Source organism: Anopheles stephensi, unplaced genomic scaffold (assembly GCF_013141755.1).
Source record: "Anopheles stephensi strain Indian unplaced genomic scaffold, UCI_ANSTEP_V1.0 ucontig302, whole genome shotgun sequence".
In the NCBI taxonomy this organism is placed as follows: domain Eukaryota; kingdom Metazoa; phylum Arthropoda; class Insecta; order Diptera; family Culicidae; genus Anopheles; species Anopheles stephensi.
The window spans coordinates 188,479-208,268 of record NW_023405239.1 but is presented as its reverse complement, the minus strand read 5'-3'; the positions used below and the strand labels follow the sequence as shown (position 1 = coordinate 208,268).

Below are 19,790 nucleotides of genomic sequence, written 5' to 3'. Positions count from 1 at the left end.
TGGAAAACAGAAACTCCACTTAAAAACAAAATGACGCGCCCGACCTTTTACCCGACGTTTAATGCGTGCGCGCCTTTTCGCCTCGAGGACGCGTTTATTTAGACCAACGACGACGGTTTCAGACGATAAGTGTCATCGTTTTTTTTAAACTCTGTCGTCGCCTATGAACATGCACATTGTAATATTATTGTACCGGCACCAGTGATGGCACCGACGTACGCGTTGTACAAACAACCAGATCACTCCCATTGGCACTCCTTTTGCCGCCACCGCCGCCGTCGTTTTTAGTCCCCCGTGGGGGTAGTTGTGAAAAAATCACAACTCTTCTGGGTGGTGGTTGGTGAAGTTTGTGAAGCAATTTTATTCGATCCTTCGATACAATGTCAAAACTGTGTACTATTATCAGACCAAACCCTGTGTGTTGTGTTGTTCACGGGCAAGGCTGGTCCCTGGAATATGGAATGGGAATGCGAATGGAACGAAAACAAAACTAGCATTAGATAGAAATAAAACTACATTTCTATTGGGGCAATTTTGAAACAGTCCCAAGATACGATTTGGGCATCGAGTCGCTGAACCAGCGAAATTGGCTCCGGGTACACACAATAGGACCGGGGTTTAAATCCCATCCAGACCGCCTAGGGGCGTACATAGGGCTGACTACTTTGCTACGGGTACAATCAAGTCACAGAAAGCCAGAAATGGCAAGCCAAGACCGCTCGAGGTTGTAATGCCTGGGAAGAAGAAGAAATTATTTGTTGCGGGACTACCGAACTAAACTTGTATGTCCCAACCAGGCCGCTGCTTGACGTGTAGAGGATTGCCGAACCCCTTTTGGCGCCTATTCGCCGAGTCTTTTATCAAATAGATTACATGGAATGGAAATACATGTGCAGTCGGTCGGGTCGAGAAACAGCGTAGAATTTGTTTAATTAAGAAAGCCTCATATCCTCAGTCCTGTCCGTGTGGGAGGGTTAATTCCTACCTGTACAAGGTTTGCTATTTTAATTTTTATGGGATGTTTTGGCTGCCCTGCACTGAAGGTCAGGCGGATGCGGATCAGGTTAATGAGGCTGTGTGTCAGCTTCTACTTCATCTCGCATGCGTTACCTGAGACAGGCTGGCAGGCTGGGTGGGATACTTGAGCGTTCTCCATGCGGATTTTCGAAGGTACGGTTAGGGAGGGAACAGGAATGGTTCAACATATTCTTTAGCAATACGATTTGTCGCCCTGAAAAGGACGGTTTTTGGTGGAGCAGCTGGTGGCTGGCTAGTGAGCTTAGGCCTTCTTTTCGGTCTTCTTCGGCAACAGCACGGCCTGAATGTTGGGCAGCACACCACCCTGGGCGATGGTCACACCGGACAGCAGCTTGTTCAATTCCTCGTCGTTGCGGATGGCCAGCTGCAGATGACGCGGGATGATGCGCGTCTTCTTGTTGTCTCGTGCAGCGTTTCCTGCCAATTCCAACACTTCAGCGGCCAGGTACTCCATCACGGCAGCCAGATACACTGGTGCGCCGGCACCGACACGCTCGGCATAGTTGCCTTTGCGCAGCAGACGATGGATACGGCCAACTGGGAACTGCAGACCAGCACGGTTCGAGCGGGACTTTGCCTTTCCCTTCACTTTTCCTCCCTTTCCACGGCCAGACATGATGAAGGCTTGGGTTTCAGTTGAGTTCGTTGAGAGCGCGACGCGGCGATGTGCGATGCTTCGTAGCTTGTTCGTTTGTGCCAGAAAACGTTGTTGTTTTTTTTTTTTTTAAAGTTAAAGAATTTATTGATGGATATCTTAGAATTAACATTATTAACATATTTTCGCGAGAATCAACTGAAATGTTTTTCAGCGCTCTTGTCGTTTTGTTTGCCAAGAGGCAGTTCTTTTTGTTAAATTAAATAATGATGTTGTATGCACTTAGGCTAATTGTTAGTTTAAACTTACAAACTAATTAACAACTTACGAACTAAAACAAACTACTATTTTAAAACTAGCTAACTACCTTATTCTCTAAATATTAGGTTTTTCACCTGCTGGTGTGTGGAAACCGCTGCTGAAGTCTGCAACCGGTTGATGATGTTGTCTGCTATTACGTCGAATGGTGCTGTGTTTGCTGCTTCGTAGAGCTCCTCAAGCCGTGTCCAGCTGGGAGCGTCCAGAATTAGTCGGAGGATTCTATTGCAATTGGTTTGTATCTTCAGCAGGTTCGTCCTTGCACAGGTACGCCAGACAGGAATGCCGTACGTTGCTGTGGGCAGGACGATCTGTTTATAGATGGCTATCTTGTTGGATGGGTGTAGCTTGGAGCGTCTGTTGATGAGTGGGTATAGCTTCCCCAATAGGATGAGCAAGCGGATGGATGTTTGCTTGGTGTGGTGATGGAACAGCATACGGTTGTCGATGGTGATCCCGAGGTATCGCACCGTCGTCTTCCACGGCAACCGGATGCTGTCGATGGTGATGTGCTGGGTTTGGGGATTGATGAGCTGTTTTGACAGGCGATGGGGGATGATCATCGCCTGGGTCTTGGAGTGGTTGATTTTGATCTTCCAGCTGGAAGCATACTGTCCGATGATGGTCAGCGAACGTTGAGCGCCGCTTCTCAACTCTGCCAACGTCCTACCCTTCGTCGCGATGGCCATGTCGTCTGCAAACAGGAACATGTCCGCACCGACGGGAAGGGTCGGCAGGTCCGCAGTGTACAGCAAATAGAGCAAAGGCCCCAATATGCTGCCCTGCGGAACACCGGCTGGTACTGTAGCAGCACCAGAGGCAGTTGAGGAGACGACGACCCGGAACGTCCGCTGTTGTAGATAGTTGTGCAGGATGTTCACCAGGTGAGCTGGAACCCCGAACCTGCATAACTTGTGGATGAGCCCGTTGTGCCACACGTTGTCGAACGCCTTCTCGATGTCCAGCAGGACGACAGCGGTGGATTTGGAAACTCGTTTGTTTCTTTGGATGGTGTTCTTGAGCCGAAGAAGCTGTAGTGTGGAGGAATGGCCGGACCGGAAACCGAACTGCTCCGCTGGGATGAGTTGCCGCTCGTCGACTGCATCGCGAAGCCTCCAGTAAACCAATCTCTCGAAGAGTTTACCGGGAGCACTCAGCAGACTGATGGGTCGATAGCTTGCAGGCAGTGTCGGATCCTTCCCTGGCTTTAGGATCGGGATCACCTTAGCGCACTTCCAGGACTGTGGGAAATAGAAAAGTTGAAAACAACGGTTATAGATATTTACCAGAAGTGATAGCGCCTTTGGTTGCAGTTTTTTCAAAAGAATGTTGAAGATGCCGTCGAAGCCGGGCGCCTTCATGTTCCTCATTCTCTTGACTGCAGCCTTCACTTCTGCTATGGTGGTTTGGTCTTCGGGTGGAAAGGGTGGGTCGTCCGCAACGAGTCGGTCAATCGTCGCAGCCACAGATGACTCATGTGGACTGGGCATCGACAGACCGATCTGGTGAGCACTGGCGAACTGGTGGGCAAGTGCATCGGACTTTTCTGCTGGTGTGTATGCCGTCTGGGTCGTGGCTATGGTGAGTGGTGGTACTGGTCTGGGTTTGGTGCGAAGGACTTTTGCAGTTTTCCAGAAGCTGGGTGCATGGGGAGGTAGCCTTTGGACCATACGCTCGAAGCTGTTGTTGCGGATCGTCTGTACTCGCTCGCGGATGATATGCATAAGCTGCGTGGCCTGGCGTTTCAGCAACAAGTCCCCAGTCCGCTGATACCGTCGCCTCAGCATATTACGTCTGGTGATGAGTGATCGCGTGTGGTCATCGAGAACGAGAATCTCACCACGCACACTCCTCTCCGGGACGCACTCCGCTTCAGCTGCTTTGACGGCACCCTCGAACCGGGCGATTGCTGCGTCAACGTCGGGTATCGCGGGACCAACGTCAGTGTTGTCGATAAGCTGGTCCACGGTTCTCCCAAAGCGAGCCCAGTCGGTGTGGCAGTAGTCCTTTCGCAGTAGAGGTGGATGTCGGGTTGCATTCAGATTCAGTTCCGTTAAGACCGGGAAGTGATCTGAGTTCAGCTCATCGATGGTTTGGGGTTTGCTGCAGATGAAATTAGAAAGGAAAATATCTATTATTGAATGGATACCTCGGTTGGGGATGTGTGTTGGAGCATCGGGGAACTGCACGACGAAATTCCCACGCTGCAACAGGTCCGCCAGGGCGATTCCATTTGTGTTGCTCCGTACGTTGCCCCACAACTGGTGCCTGGCGTTGAGATCACCCCCAATGAGTGAACGGGCCGGATTGCTGGTGATGATGTGTAGCTCTTGTCGGAACGTAGCTCTCCGCGACAGAGTGCACTGCCGCGGACAGTAGACTGCCGTAAGCTGCAGTGGACCGGTGTCGGTATGGAGCTGGACGCCTATTGCTTCTATGGTGGTGGTGTTGTAGTGCGGGAGTAGTGTGTGCCGGATTCCACGTCGGATCGCTATGGCAACACCGCCGCCTCGGGAGGTGGTGCGATCCAGACGATGGATGGTGTAGTTGCCTAAGAAGAAACTCATCTCAGGCTTGAGATATGTTTCCACTATTAGCGCTGCATCGATGTTGTGCCGGACGAGGAAGTCACCGAGTGGAATTTGCTTAGTCCGGACGGACTGAGCATTCCATGTGATGACTCGCAGCGCCCGGTCAGTGAAGGAGTGCCAGAAAACGTTTTTTTTTTTTTTTTTTTTTAAAGTTAAAGAATTTATTGATGGATATCTTAGAATTAACATTATTAACATATTTTCGCGAGAATCAACTGAAATGTTTTTCAGCGCTCTTGTCGTTTTGTATGCCAAGAGGCAGTTCTTTTTGTTAATTAAATAATGATGTTGTATGCACTTAGGCTAATTGTTAGTTTAAACTTACAAACTAATTAACAACTTACGAACTAAAACAAACTACTATCTTAAAACTAGCTAACTACCTTATTCTCTAAATATTAGGTTTTTCACCTGCTGGTGTGTGGAAACCGCTGCTGAAGTCTGCAGCCGGTTGATGATGTTGTCTGCTATTACGTCGAATGGTGCTGTGTTTGCTGCATCGTAGAGCTCCTCAAGCCGTGTCCAGCTGGGAGCGTCCAGAATGAGACGGAGGATTCTATTGCAATTTGTTTGTATCTTCAGCAGGTTCGTCCTTGCACAGGTACGCCAGACAGGAATGCCGTACGTTGCTGTGGGCAGGACGATCTGTTTGTAGATGGCTATCTTGTTGGATGGGTGTAGCTTGGAGCGTCTGTTGATGAGTGGGTATAGCTTCCTCAATAGGATGAGCAAGCGGATGGATGTTAGCTTGGTGTGGTGATGGAACAGCATACGGTTGTCGATGGTGATCCCGAGGTATCGCACCGTCGTCTTCCACGGCAACCGGATGCTGTCGATGGTGATGTGATGGGTTTGGGGACTGATGAGCTGTTTTGACGGGCGATGGGGGATGATCATCGCCTGGGTCTTGGAGTGGTTGATTTTGATCTTCCAGCTGGAAGCATACTGTCCGATGATGGTCAGCGAACGTTGAGCGCAGCTTCTCAACTCTACCAACGTCCTACCCTTCGTCGCGATGGCCATGTCGTCTGCAAACAGGAACATGTCCGCACCGACGGGAAGGGTCGGTAGGTCCGCAGTGTACAGCAAATAGAGCAAAGGCCCCAATATGCTGCCCTGCGGAACACCGGCTGGTACTGTAGCAGCACCAGAGGCAGTTGAGGAGACGACGACCCGGAACGTCCGCTGTTGTAGATAGTTGTGCAGGATGTTCACCAGGTGAGCTGGAACCCCGAACCTGCATAACTTGTGGATGAGCCCGTTGTGCCACACGTTGTCGAACGCCTTCTCGATGTCCAGCAGGACGACAGTGGTGGATTTGGAAACTCGTTTGTTTCTATGGATGGTGTTCTTGAGCCGAAGAAGCTGTAGTGTGGAGGAATGGCCGGACCGGAAACCGAACTGCTCCGCTGGGATGAGTTGCCGCTCGTCGACTGCATCGCGAAGCCTCCAGTAAACCAATCTCTCGAAGAGTTTACCGGGAGCACTCAGCAGACTGATGGGTCGATAGCTTGCAGGCAGCGTCGGATCCTTCCCTGGCTTCAGGATCGGGATCACCTTAGCGCACTTCCAGGACTGTGGGAAATAGAAAAGTTGAAAGCAACGGTTATAGATATTTACCAGAAGTGATAGCGCCTTTGGTTGCAGTTTTTTCAAAAGAATGTTGAAGATGCCGTCGAAGCCGGGCGCCTTCATGTTCCTCATTCTCTTGACTGCAGCCTTCACTTCTGCTATGGTGGTTTGGTCTTCGGGTGGAAAGGGTGGGTCGTCCGCATCGAGTCGGTCAATCGTCGCAGCCACAGATGACTCATGTGGACTGGGCATCGACAGACCGATCTGGTGAGCACTGGCGAACTGGTGGGCAAGTGCATCGGACTTTTCTGCTGGTGTGTATGCCGTCTGGGTCGTGGCTATGGTGAGTGGTGGTACTGGTCTGGGTTTGGTGCGAAGGACTTTTGCAGTTTTCCAGAAGCTGGGTGCATGGGGAGGTAGCCTTTGGACCATACGCTCGAAGCTGTTGTTGCGGATCGTCTGTACTCGCTCGCGGATGATATGCATAAGCTGCGTGGCCTGGCGTTTCAGCAACAAGTCCCCAGTCCTCTGATACCGTCGCCTCAGCATATTACGTCTGGTGATGAGTGATCGCGTGTGGTCATCGAGAACGAGAATCTCACCACGCACACTCCTCTCCGGGACGCACTCCGCTTCAGCTGCTTTGACGGCACCCTCGAACCGGGCGATTGCTGCGTCAACGTCGGGTATCGCGGGACCAACGTCAGTGTTGTCGATAAGCTGGTCCACGGTTCTCCCAAAGCGAGCCCAGTCGGTGTGGCAGTAGTCCTTTCGCAGTAGAGGTGGATGTCGGGTTGCATTCAGATTCAGTTCCGTTAAGACCGGGAAGTGATCTGAGTTCAGCTCATCGATGGTTTGGGGTTTGCTGCAGATGAAATTAGAAAGGAAAATATCTATTATTGAATGGATACCTCGGTTGGGGATGTGTGTTGGAGCATCGGGGAACTGCACGACGAAATTTCCACGCTGCAACAGGTCCGCCAGGGCGATTCCATTTGTGTTGCTCCGTACGTTGCCCCACAACTGGTGCCTGGCGTTGAGATCACCCCCAATGAGTGAACGGGCCGGATTGCTGGTGATGATGTGTAGCTCTTGTCGGAATGTAGCTCTCCGCGACAGGGTGCACTGCCGCGGACAGTAGACTGCCGTAAGCTGCAGTGGACCGGTGTCGGTATGGAGCTGGACGCCTATTGCTTCTATGGTGGTGGTGTTGTAGTGCGGGAGTAGTGTGTGCCGGATTCCACGTCGGATCGCTATGGCAACACCGCCGCCTCGGGAGGTGGTGCGATCCAGACGATGGATGGTGTAGTTGCCTAAGAAGAAACTCATCTCAGGCTTGAGATATGTTTCCACTATTAGCGCTGCATCGATGTTGTGCCGGACGAGGAAGTCACCGAGTGGAATTTGCTTAGTCCGGACGGACTGAGCATTCCATGTGATGACTCGCAGCGCCCGGTCAGTGAAGGAGCATCAATAGTTCTCCGATAACGGCGATTTGTTCTCCCTTGTTGCGGCAAAGGCGGATCTTCGGGAGCATTCTGCTAAATATAGCGAATAGCTCTTCCGGGCTAAACAGGTCTTCCGATGAAGTTGTGGCTGGAGTTGTAGTTGGTGTTGTAGCTGGTGTGTCTGGAGCGTTCTTGATGTCCTGCAGTCGCTTCGCAAGGTTGTATCTCGGTGCTGTGGATTGCAAGGAAGAAGAAGAAGTTGGTTTAGGTTGTGGTACTGTTGGGTTAGGTTGTGGGGATGCGCGCTGCCGTAGGTCGGACGCTCGGAGTGGTTGGTGCTGACACAATCTGCGCAAAGCTTTTGGCCTTGGGAGCAGTGTGCAACACCGGAGGAGGAATGGAGTGTGGGAGTGTGGTTTGGATGGTGGCTAACGGTGGAAGCGCGTGCCACACGTTAGCTTTGGCTGGTGGAGGAGCAGAGTTTCGACCGTTGGCGCGCTGACGAATCTCAATGTATTTGGCCCGCTTTGGACACGACGGATCATCGGCGCGATGAGCAGCACCACAGTTCGAGCACTTTACTGTGCCCGAACCCGATGGACACTGCTCCGAGAGATGCTCCGCCGCGCAGATGGCACACCGAGGTTTAATTTGGCAATGGCGAGTACCATGCCCAAAAGCCTGACATCGATGGCATTGCGTCGGGCCTTTCTTCCCTCCGCGGTACGGCTCCCATCGCACGATGACTTGCTGGATTGACCGTACTGCCTCCAGCTTTTTTAGCGAGCATGTTCCTCGCTTGAAATGAACCAGGTACAACCTGGTTTGAATGCCCTCTGCGCGGCGCTTGATCTCGAACGCCTCCAAAACGTCGAGCTGGTGGATTTCCTTCAGTTCACAAACGATCTCCGCGAGGTCCGTTTCCGGAAGCCCACGAAGCACCGCCTTGAAGGGACGCATGTTTTTAGCGTCATGCGAAAAATATTCCGCATTCCGCTGCTGCAGGTAGTTAAGGACCTCCTGCTGTTCAGCAGGAGATCGAACGGTGATTGAGTGCCAGAAAACGCGCCCTTTTCTCGTTTATATACCGGGAGAGAAAACGTCGGCAATCTCCTCTCTGGTTGCGCGCCTGTCACCTCAGTTCCAAATAAAAGCCGAATGAAGCGATTGGATCGGTATCAAACGCGTTTCTACTCTCCGACAGTTGGCATCGTACCCGTCGTAAGCTAGCGAAATGGCACCGAAAACCAGTGGAAAGGCTGCGAAGAAGTCTGGCAAGGCCCAGAAAAACATCTCCAAGTCGGACAAGAAGAAGAAAAGGAAGACCCGCAAGGAGAGCTACGCTATCTACATCTACAAGGTGTTGAAGCAGGTCCACCCGGACACCGGTATTTCCTCGAAGGCGATGAGCATCATGAACAGTTTCGTGAACGACATCTTCGAGCGCATCGCTGCCGAAGCGTCCCGCCTGGCGCACTACAACAAGCGCTCGACGATCACGTCCCGCGAAATCCAAACCGCCGTCCGCCTGCTGCTGCCCGGTGAGCTGGCCAAGCACGCCGTCTCCGAAGGAACCAAGGCAGTCACCAAGTACACCAGCTCGAAGTAATTCTCGACGGACGGGGGAAGCTCATCCATCTATCCATCCAACCAACCGGTCCTTTTCAGGACCACAATACGCATCTGTCGAAAAGAATTTGTCCCAACCCAACCCTCCATCATCAAATGTAACCAACTAATTCCAGTCGCACAATATTCAAGTTGCGCAATAGAATCGCGGTAGACAGCCACTTACGGGGCATTTCCTAGCGTTCCCAGGTAACAAAATCGTCTATCTCGCTCTATCTAAGCAAAAAGTAAACCTACCAAAGCGAGAAAGGATGATGATTTTCTAACCTGGGTTTCTCCAACGGAGAGCAGCATTTTGTATCGTTCATTTACTCATCCTTTTGCTTGCCTGAGACATTACTTGTGTTTATGAATATTATTCATGTTTGTATGTACTCAATGCATATATGTTTGTGATGAATGCAGTGCAGAATTATGATAAAACGTTTTCGTACAAACAATTATGAACTATCAGTTTTGAAACATTAGCGTACATCGGAGAATTGCTGCATTGTGGTAAACATTGATGGCAATCATGACTTCCTGGCTTGACCTGAAAATAGAATTTCATATCCATGGCGATCGCTTCACACGGGTACCTTGTTGGTGTGGCGTCGCGCACCACTCAACCAAGCAAAGCTATTCTCTAGGCTCCCATGCCAACAACACGCGCGCATCGAGTACTCCATGCAACATTTTTCTAACCAACAAAATGAATCGACATGATTGGAAGGAGGATGATTTCAACATTACTCTTTTGCTCAACATTTCTGGTGGTCCTGAGAAGGACCGTTTTTGTTTGGGGCGAGACTGCCGCTCGAGGGACAGCGACGACTTAGGCACGCTCTCCACGGATGCGACGGGCCAGCTGGATGTCTTTCGGCATGATGGTGACGCGCTTCGCGTGGATGGCGCACAGGTTGGTGTCCTCGAACAGGCCGACAAGGTACGCCTCGCTGGCTTCCTGCAGGGCCATCACGGCCGAGCTCTGGAAACGCAGGTCGGTCTTGAAGTCTTGCGCAATTTCACGAACCAGACGCTGGAAGGGCAGCTTGCGGATGAGCAGCTCGGTCGACTTCTGGTAGCGACGGATTTCACGCAGGGCTACGGTTCCCGGACGGTAACGATGCGGCTTCTTCACTCCTCCGGTGGCCGGAGCACTCTTGCGAGCGGCCTTGGTGGCCAGCTGCTTGCGCGGGGCCTTGCCTCCGGTCGATTTACGGGCAGTTTGCTTCGTACGGGCCATTGTACACTGTTGGCTGAGGGTAGCGGGACGTGAGCGTGTCTTTCTCGATGCGAAGTGGCTTCTGAAATAGAGTTTCACGACTTCCGACGCCCCTTTTATAAGATCGCTCGGCCTGCACACATGCACACTTCCTCGCAGCGAGCGTACGACAGAGGGTACGCATGTGTTGGTGTGGCCTAAAGTGTATATAATGGCGCGGTCTCGCGCCGAGAGCATTTATTGTGCATTGTGAACCTGAACCTTACGGATCAAAATGACTGGACGCGGAAAGGGAGGCAAAGGTCTGGGCAAAGGAGGAGCCAAGCGTCATCGCAAAGTGCTGCGCGATAACATCCAGGGAATCACCAAGCCAGCTATCCGTCGTCTGGCCCGCCGTGGAGGAGTGAAGCGTATCTCTGGCCTGATTTACGAGGAAACTCGTGGCGTGCTGAAGGTATTCCTGGAGAACGTGATCCGTGATGCGGTCACCTACACCGAACACGCCAAGCGCAAGACCGTCACAGCGATGGACGTCGTGTACGCGCTGAAGCGTCAAGGTCGCACTCTGTACGGTTTCGGAGGTTAAGCCCGACGACCCCGCCAGCCAGCGAACACAGCTGTTGCCAGCTCATCTCAACGGTCCTTTTCAGGACCACAATCCGTTAGCGTTGCCTAAAATGCCTACATTTTACAACTTTGATCGATGGTTGGTTTGAAAATATTGAGAATTATTTTAAGTGATCATTGGTGTTCGTTTGCGGTGATTCGAATATCGAACAGAACCAGTGTTCAGGCATGCTCAAAGAGAGACGCCATCTAGTGCAGACGCTGAGACACGGTACCACAGGGGTTTTGTTTTAATTTCGTAGCAACGTACGGAACTGTCCATGAAGTGAGACGAGCAACACGCGCAGGTCCCTTCCCGATTGTGATCAGTGAAAATCAAACATATGTATAGTGTCACAAAAAAGCAGCATTGAAAAGCCTGCCGTCGCACACGCAAGGATCGAGAGAAACGTTACGAAGTGTTGGTAGAAACGCTCTCTTTTTGTGTGATTTCTCTGGCGAAGCTTTCGCTACGCTCATGCGTCTCGAGATATGCTATCTTATAAAATAGCTGATTCCTCTGTTGCCCGCACAAATGCAGTTCGTGACCAAGGCCTGCTTCGCACAGATTAAGTGCGAAATCTCAGTACTGTACAATTGTCCGGCCGATCCTAGAATTCGAAAGCCTCATGTGGACTCGTTCACAACAACATATTATTAACAGGATAGAATCATTTCAGTATAAGTGTTTGCGCCCATCGCGTATGCAATCTCCATCAGGATGCTCTACTGCTCCTTAGTTCGATCGGTGCTGCCCAAGCGCCACACATTGCTTAAACGACTGGAAAACAGAAACTCCACTTAAAAACAAAATGACGCGCCCGACCTTTTACCCGACGTTTAATGCGTGCGCGCCTTTTCGCCTCGAGGACGCGTTTATTTAGACCAACGACGACGGTTTCAGACGATAAGTGTCATCGTTTTTTTTTAAACTATGTCGTCGCCTATGAACATGCACATTGTAATATTATTGTACCGGCACCAGTGATGGCACCGACGTACGCGTTGTACAAACAACCAGATCACTCCCATTGCCACTCCTTTTGCCACCGCCGCCGTCGTTTTTAGTCCCCCGTGGGGGTAGTTGTGAAAAAATCACAACTCTTCTGGGTGGTGGTTGGTGAAGTTTGTGAAGCAATTTTATTCGATCCTTCGATACAATCTCAAAACTGTGTACTATTATCAGACCAAACCCTGTGTGTTGTGTTGTTCACGGGCAAGGCTGGTCCCTGGAATATGGAATGGGAATGCGAATGGAACGAAAACAAAACTAGCATAAGATAAAAATAAAACTACATTTCTATTGGGGCAAATTTGAAACAGTTCCAAGATACGATTTGGGCATCGAGTCGCTGAACCAGCGAAATTGGCTCCGGGTACACACAATAGGACCGGGGTTTAGATCCCATCCAGACCGCCTAGGGGCGTACATACGGTCTGACTACTTTGCTACGGGTACAATCAAGTCACAGAAAGCCAGAAATGGCAAGCCAAGACCGCTCGAGGTTGTAATGCCTGGGAAGAAGAAGAAATTATTTGTTGCGGGACTACCGAACTAAACTTGTATGTCCCAACCAGGCCGCTGCTTGACGTGTAGAGGATTGCCGAACCCGTTTTGGCGCCTATTCGCCGAGTCTTTTATCAAATAGATTACATGGAATGGAAATACATGTGCAGTCGGTCGGGTCGAGAAACAGCGTAGAATTTGTTTAATTAAGAAAGCCTCATATCCTCAGTCCTGTCCGTGTGGGAGGGTTAATTCCTACCTGTACAAGGTTTGCTATTTTAATTTTTATGGGATGTTTTGGCTACCCTGCACTGAAGGTCAGGCGGATGCGGATCAGGTTAATGAGGCTGTGTGTCAGCTTCTACTTCATCGCGCATGCGTTACCTGAGACAGGCTGGCAGGCTGGGTGGGATACTTGAGCGTTCTCCATGCAGATTTTCGAAGGTACGGTTAGGGAGGGAACAGGAATGGTTCAACATATTCTTTAGCAATACGATTTGTCGCCCTGAAAAGGACGGTTTTTGGTGGAGCAGCTGGTGGCTGGCTAGTGAGCTTAGGCCTTCTTTTCGGTCTTCTTCGGCAACAGCACGGCCTGAATGTTGGGCAGCACACCACCCTGGGCGATGGTCACACCGGACAGCAGCTTGTTCAATTCCTCGTCGTTGCGGATGGCCAGCTGCAGATGACGCGGGATGATGCGCGTCTTCTTGTTGTCTCGTGCAGCGTTTCCTGCCAATTCCAACACTTCAGCGGCCAGGTACTCCATCACGGCAGCCAGATACACTGGTGCGCCGGCACCGACACGCTCGGCATAGTTGCCTTTGCGCAGCAGACGATGGATACGGCCAACTGGGAACTGCAGACCAGCACGGTTCGAGCGGGACTTTGCCTTTCCCTTCACTTTTCCTCCCTTTCCACGGCCAGACATGATGAAGGCTTGGGTTTCAGTTGAGTTCGTTGAGAGCGCGACGCGGCGATGTGCGATGCTTCGTAGCTTGTTCGCTTGTGCCAGAAAACGCGCCCGTTTTCTCGTTTATATACCGGGAGAGAAAACGTCGGCAATCTCCTCTCTGGTTGCGCGCCTGTCACCTCAGTTCCAAATAAAAGCCGAATGAAGCGATTGGATCGGTATCAAACGCGTTTCTACTCTCCGACAGTTGGCATCGTACCCGTCGTAAGCTAGCGAAATGGCACCGAAAACCAGTGGAAAGGCTGCGAAGAAGTCTGGCAAGGCCCAGAAAAACATCTCCAAGTCGGACAAGAAGAAGAAAAGGAAGACCCGCAAGGAGAGCTACGCTATCTACATCTACAAGGTGTTGAAGCAGGTCCACCCGGACACCGGTATTTCCTCGAAGGCGATGAGCATCATGAACAGTTTCGTGAACGACATCTTCGAGCGCATCGCTGCCGAAGCGTCCCGCCTGGCGCACTACAACAAGCGCTCGACGATCACGTCCCGCGAAATCCAAACCGCCGTCCGCCTGCTGCTGCCCGGTGAGCTGGCCAAGCACGCCGTCTCCGAAGGAACCAAGGCAGTCACCAAGTACACCAGCTCGAAGTAATTCTCGACGGACGGGGGAAGCTCATCCATCTATCCATCCAACCAACCGGTCCTTTTCAGGACCACAATACGCATCTGTCGAAAAGAATTTGTCCCAACCCAACTCTCCATCATCAAATGTAACCAACTAATTCCAGTCGCACAATATTCAAGTTGCGCAATAGAATCGCGGTAGACAGCCACTTACGGGGCATTTCCTAGCGTTCCCAGGTAACAAAATCGTCTATCTCGCTCTATCTAAGCAAAAAGTAAACCTACCAAAGCGAGAAAGGATGATGATTTTCTAACCTGGGTTTCTCCAACGGAGAGCAGCATTTTGTATCGTTCATTTACTCATCCTTTTGCTTGCCTGAGACATTACTTGTGTTTATGAATATTATTCATGTTTGTATGTACTTAATGCATATATGTTTGTGATGAATGCAGTGCAGAATTATGATCAAACGTTTTCGTACAAACAATTATGAACTATCAGTTTTGAAACATTAGCGTACATCGGAGAATTGCTGCATTGTGGTAAACATTGATGGCAATCATGACTTCCTGGCTTGACCTGAAAATAGAATTTCATATCCATGGCGATCGCTTCACACGGGTACCTTGTTGGTGTGGCGTCGCGTACCACTCAACCAAGCAAAGCTATTCTCTAGGCTCCCATGCCAACAACACGCGCGCATCGAGTACTCCATGCAACATTTTTCTAACCAACAAAATGAATCGACATGATTGGAAGGAGGATGATTTCAACATTACTCTTTTGCTCAACATTTCTGGTGGTCCTGAGAAGGACCGTTTTTGTTTGGGGCGAGACTGCCGCTCGAGGGACAGCGACGACTTAGGCACGCTCTCCACGGATGCGACGGGCCAGCTGGATGTCTTTCGGCATGATGGTGACGCGCTTCGCGTGGATGGCGCACAGGTTGGTGTCCTCGAACAGGCCGACAAGGTACGCCTCGCTGGCTTCCTGCAGGGCCATCACGGCCGAGCTCTGGAAACGCAGGTCGGTCTTGAAGTCTTGCGCAATTTCACGAACCAGACGCTGGAAGGGCAGCTTGCGGATGAGCAGCTCGGTCGACTTCTGGTAGCGACGGATTTCACGCAGGGCTACGGTTCCCGGACGGTAACGATGCGGCTTCTTCACTCCTCCGGTGGCCGGAGCACTCTTGCGAGCGGCCTTGGTGGCCAGCTGCTTGCGCGGGGCCTTGCCTCCGGTCGATTTACGGGCAGTTTGCTTCGTACGGGCCATTGTACACTGTTGGCTGAGGGTAGCGGGACGTGAGCGTGTCTTTCTCGATGCGAAGTGGCTTCTGAAATAGAGTTTCACGACTTCCGACGCCCCTTTTATAAGATCGCTCGGCCTGCACACATGCACACTTCCTCGCAGCGAGCGTACGACAGAGGGTACGCATGTGTTGGTGTGGCCTAAAGTGTATATAATGGCGCGGTCTCGCGCCGAGAGCATTTATTGTGCATTGTGAACCTGAACCTTACGGATCAAAATGACTGGACGCGGAAAGGGAGGCAAAGGTCTGGGCAAAGGAGGAGCCAAGCGTCATCGCAAAGTGCTGCGCGATAACATCCAGGGAATCACCAAGCCAGCTATCCGTCGTCTGGCCCGCCGTGGAGGAGTGAAGCGTATCTCTGGCCTGATTTACGAGGAAACTCGTGGCGTGCTGAAGGTATTCCTGGAGAACGTGATCCGTGATGCGGTCACCTACACCGAACACGCCAAGCGCAAGACCGTCACAGCGATGGACGTCGTGTACGCGCTGAAGCGTCAAGGTCGCACTCTGTACGGTTTCGGAGGTTAAGCCCGACGACCCCGCCAGCCAGCGAACACAGCTGTTGCCAGCTCATCTCAACGGTCCTTTTCAGGACCACAATCCGTTAGCGTTGCCTAAAATGCCTACATTTTACAACTTTGATCGATGGTTGGTTTGAAAATATTGAGAATTATTTTAAGTGATCATTGGTGTTCGTTTGCGGTGATTCGAATATCGAACAGAACCAGTGTTCAGGCATGCTCAAAGAGAGACGCCATCTAGTGCAGACGCTGAGACACGGTACCACAGGGGTTTTTTTTTAATTTCGTAGCAACGTACGGAACTGTCCATGAAGTGAGACGAGCAACACGCGCAGGTCCCTTCCCGATTGTGATCAGTGAAAATCAAACATATGTATAGTGTCACAAAAAAGCAGCATTGAAAAGCCTGCCGTCGCACACGCAAGGATCGAGAGAAACGTTACGAAGTGTTGGTAGAAACGCTCTCTTTTTGTGTGATTTCTCTGGCGAAGCTTTCGCTACGCTCATGCGTCTCGCGATATGCTATCTTATAAAATAGCTGATTCCTCTGTTGCCCGCACAAATGCAGTTCGTGACCAAGGCCTGCTTCGCACAGATTAAGTGCGAAATCTCAGTACTGTACAATTGTCCGGCCGATCCTAGAATTCGAAAGCCTCATGTGGACTCGTTCACAACAACATATTATTAACAGGATAGAATCATTTCAGTATAAGTGTTTGCGCCCATCGCGTATGCAATCTCCATCAGGATGCTCTACTGCTCCTTAGTTCGATCGGTGCTGCCCAAGCGCCACACATTGCTTAAACGACTGGAAAACAGAAACTCCACTTAAAAACAAAATGACGCGCCCGACCTTTTACCCGACGTTTAATGCGTGCGCGCCTTTTCGCCTCGAGGACGCGTTTATTTAGACCAACGACGACGGTTTCAGACGATAAGTGTCATCGTTTTTTTTTAAACTATGTCGTCGCCTATGAACATGCACATTTAATATTATTGTACCCGGCACCAGTGATGGCACCGACGTACGCGTTGTACAAACAACCAGATCACTCCCATTGCACTCCTTTTGCCCACCGCCGCCGTCGTTTTTAGTCCCCCGTGGGGGTAGTTGTGAAAAAATCACAACTCTTCTGGGTGGTGGTTGGTGAAGTTTGTGAAGCAATTTTATTCGATCCTTCGATACAATCTCAAAACTGTGTACTATTATCAGACCAAACCCTGTGTGTTGTGTTGTTCACGGGCAAGGCTGGTCCCTGGAATATGGAATGGGAATGCGAATGGAACGAAAACAAAACTAGCATAAGATAGAAATAAAACTACATTTCTATTGGGGCAATTTGAAACAGTTCCAAGATACGATTTGGGCATCGAGTCGCTGAACCAGCGAAATTGGCTCCGGGTACACACAATAGGACCGGGGTTTAGATCCCATCCAGACCGCCTAGGGGCGTACATACGGTCTGACTACTTTGCTACGGGTACAATCAAGTCACAGAAAGCCAGAAATGGCAAGCCAAGACCGCTCGAGGTTGTAATGCCTGGGAAGAAGAAGAAATTATTTGTTGCGGGACTACCGAACTAAACTTGTATGTCCCAACCAGGCCGCTGCTTGACGTGTAGAGGATTGCCGAACCCGTTTTGGCGCCTATTCGCCGAGTCTTTTATCAAATAGATTACATGGAATGGAAATACATGTGCAGTCGGTCGGGTCGAGAAACAGCGTAGAATTTGTTTAATTAAGAAAGCCTCATATCCTCAGTCCTGTCCGTGTGGGAGGGTTAATTCCTACCTGTACAAGGTTTGCTATTTTAATTTTTATGGGATGTTTTGGCTACCCTGCACTGAAGGTCAGGCGGATGCGGATCAGGTTAATGAGGCTGTGTGTCAGCTTCTACTTCATCGCGCATGCGTTACCTGAGACAGGCTGGCAGGCTGGGTGGGATACTTGAGCGTTCTCCATGCAGATTTTCGAAGGTACGGTTAGGGAGGGAACAGGAATGGTTCAACATATTCTTTAGCAATACGATTTGTCGCCCTGAAAAGGACGGTTTTTGGTGGAGCAGCTGGTGGCTGGCTAGTGAGCTTAGGCCTTCTTTTCGGTCTTCTTCGGCAACAGCACGGCCTGAATGTTGGGCAGCACACCACCCTGGGCGATGGTCACACCGGACAGCAGCTTGTTCAATTCCTCGTCGTTGCGGATGGCCAGCTGCAGATGACGCGGGATGATGCGCGTCTTCTTGTTGTCTCGTGCAGCGTTTCCTGCCAATTCCAACACTTCAGCGGCCAGGTACTCCATCACGGCAGCCAGATACACTGGTGCGCCGGCACCGACACGCTCGGCATAGTTGCCTTTGCGCAGCAGACGATGGATACGGCCAACTGGGAACTGCAGACCAGCACGGTTCGAGCGGGACTTTGCCTTTCCCTTCACTTTTCCTCCCTTTCCACGGCCAGACATGATGAAGGCTTGGGTTTCAGTTGAGTTCGTTGAGAGCGCGACGCGGCGATGTGCGATGCTTCGTAGCTTGTTCGCTTGTGCCAGAAAACGCGCCCGTTTTCTCGTTTATATACCGGGAGAGAAAACGTCGGCAATCTCCTCTCTGGTTGCGCGCCTGTCACCTCAGTTCCAAATAAAAGCCGAATGAAGCGATTGGATCGGTATCAAACGCGTTTCTACTCTCCGACAGTTGGCATCGTACCCGTCGTAAGCTAGCGAAATGGCACCGAAAACCAGTGGAAAGGCTGCGAAGAAGTCTGGCAAGGCCCAGAAAAACATCTCCAAGTCGGACAAGAAGAAGAAAAGGAAGACCCGCAAGGAGAGCTACGCTATCTACATCTACAAGGTGTTGAAGCAGGTCCACCCGGACACCGGTATTTCCTCGAAGGCGATGAGCATCATGAACAGTTTCGTGAACGACATCTTCGAGCGCATCGCTGCCGAAGCGTCCCGCCTGGCGCACTACAACAAGCGCTCGACGATCACGTCCCGCGAAATCCAAACCGCCGTCCGCCTGCTGCTGCCCGGTGAGCTGGCCAAGCACGCCGTCTCCGAAGGAACCAAGGCAGTCACCAAGTACACCAGCTCGAAGTAATTCTCGACGGACGGGGGAAGCTCATCCATCTATCCATCCAACCAACCGGTCCTTTTCAGGACCACAATACGCATCTGTCGAAAAGAATTTGTCCCAACCCAACTCTCCATCATCAAATGTAACCAACTAATTCCAGTCGCACAATATTCAAGTTGCGCAATAGAATCGCGGTAGACAGCCACTTACGGGGCATTTCCTAGCGTTCCCAGGTAACAAAATCGTCTATCTCGCTCTATCTAAGCAAAAAGTAAACCTACCAAAGCGAGAAAGGATGATGATTTTCTAACCTGGGTTTCTCCAACGGAGAGCAGCATTTTGTATCGTTCATTTACTCATCCTTTTGCTTGCCTGAGACATTACTTGTGTTTATGAATATTATTCATGTTTGTATGTACTCCATGCATATATGTTTGTGATGAATGCAGTGCAGAATTATGATAAAACGTTTTCGTACAAACAATTATGAACTATCAGTTTTGAAACATTAGCGTACATCGGAGAATTGCTGCATTGTGGTAAACATTGATGGCAATCATGACTTCCTGGCTTGACCTGAAAATAGAATTTCATATCCATGGCGATCGCTTCACACGGGTACCTTGTTGGTGTGGCGTCGCGTACCACTCAACCAAGCAAAGCTATTCTCTAGGCTCCCATGCCAACAACACGCGCGCATCGAGTACTCCATGCAACATTTTTCTAACCAACAAAATGAATCGACATGATTGGAAGGAGGATGATTTCAACATTACTCTTTTGCTCAACATTTCTGGTGGTCCTGAGAAGGACCGTTTTTGTTTGGGGCGAGACTGCCGCTCGAGG

General features: G+C 50.7%; 3 protein-coding genes across 3 annotated transcripts; all 3 read left to right on the top strand.

Moving 5' to 3' along the window:
• The first annotated feature begins 8,739 nt into the window (after positions 1–8,739).
• Positions 8,740–19,428, top strand: LOC118516490 (histone H2B). Its single transcript, XM_036062419.1, has 2 exons — positions 8,740–9,380; positions 19,178–19,428. Exon 1 carries the CDS (start codon positions 8,797–8,799, stop codon positions 9,169–9,171), a length of 375 nt encoding a protein of 124 aa, XP_035918312.1. The 5' UTR covers positions 8,740–8,796; the 3' UTR covers positions 9,172–9,380; positions 19,178–19,428.
• Positions 13,645–14,125, top strand: LOC118516491 (histone H2B). Its single transcript, XM_036062420.1, has one exon. It carries the CDS (start codon positions 13,696–13,698, stop codon positions 14,068–14,070), a length of 375 nt encoding a protein of 124 aa, XP_035918313.1. The 5' UTR covers positions 13,645–13,695; the 3' UTR covers positions 14,071–14,125.
• Positions 18,594–18,968, top strand: LOC118516492 (histone H2B). The gene has a single exon (XM_036062422.1). It carries the CDS (start codon positions 18,594–18,596, stop codon positions 18,966–18,968), a length of 375 nt encoding a protein of 124 aa, XP_035918315.1.
• Positions 19,429–19,790: the final 362 nt, after the last annotated feature.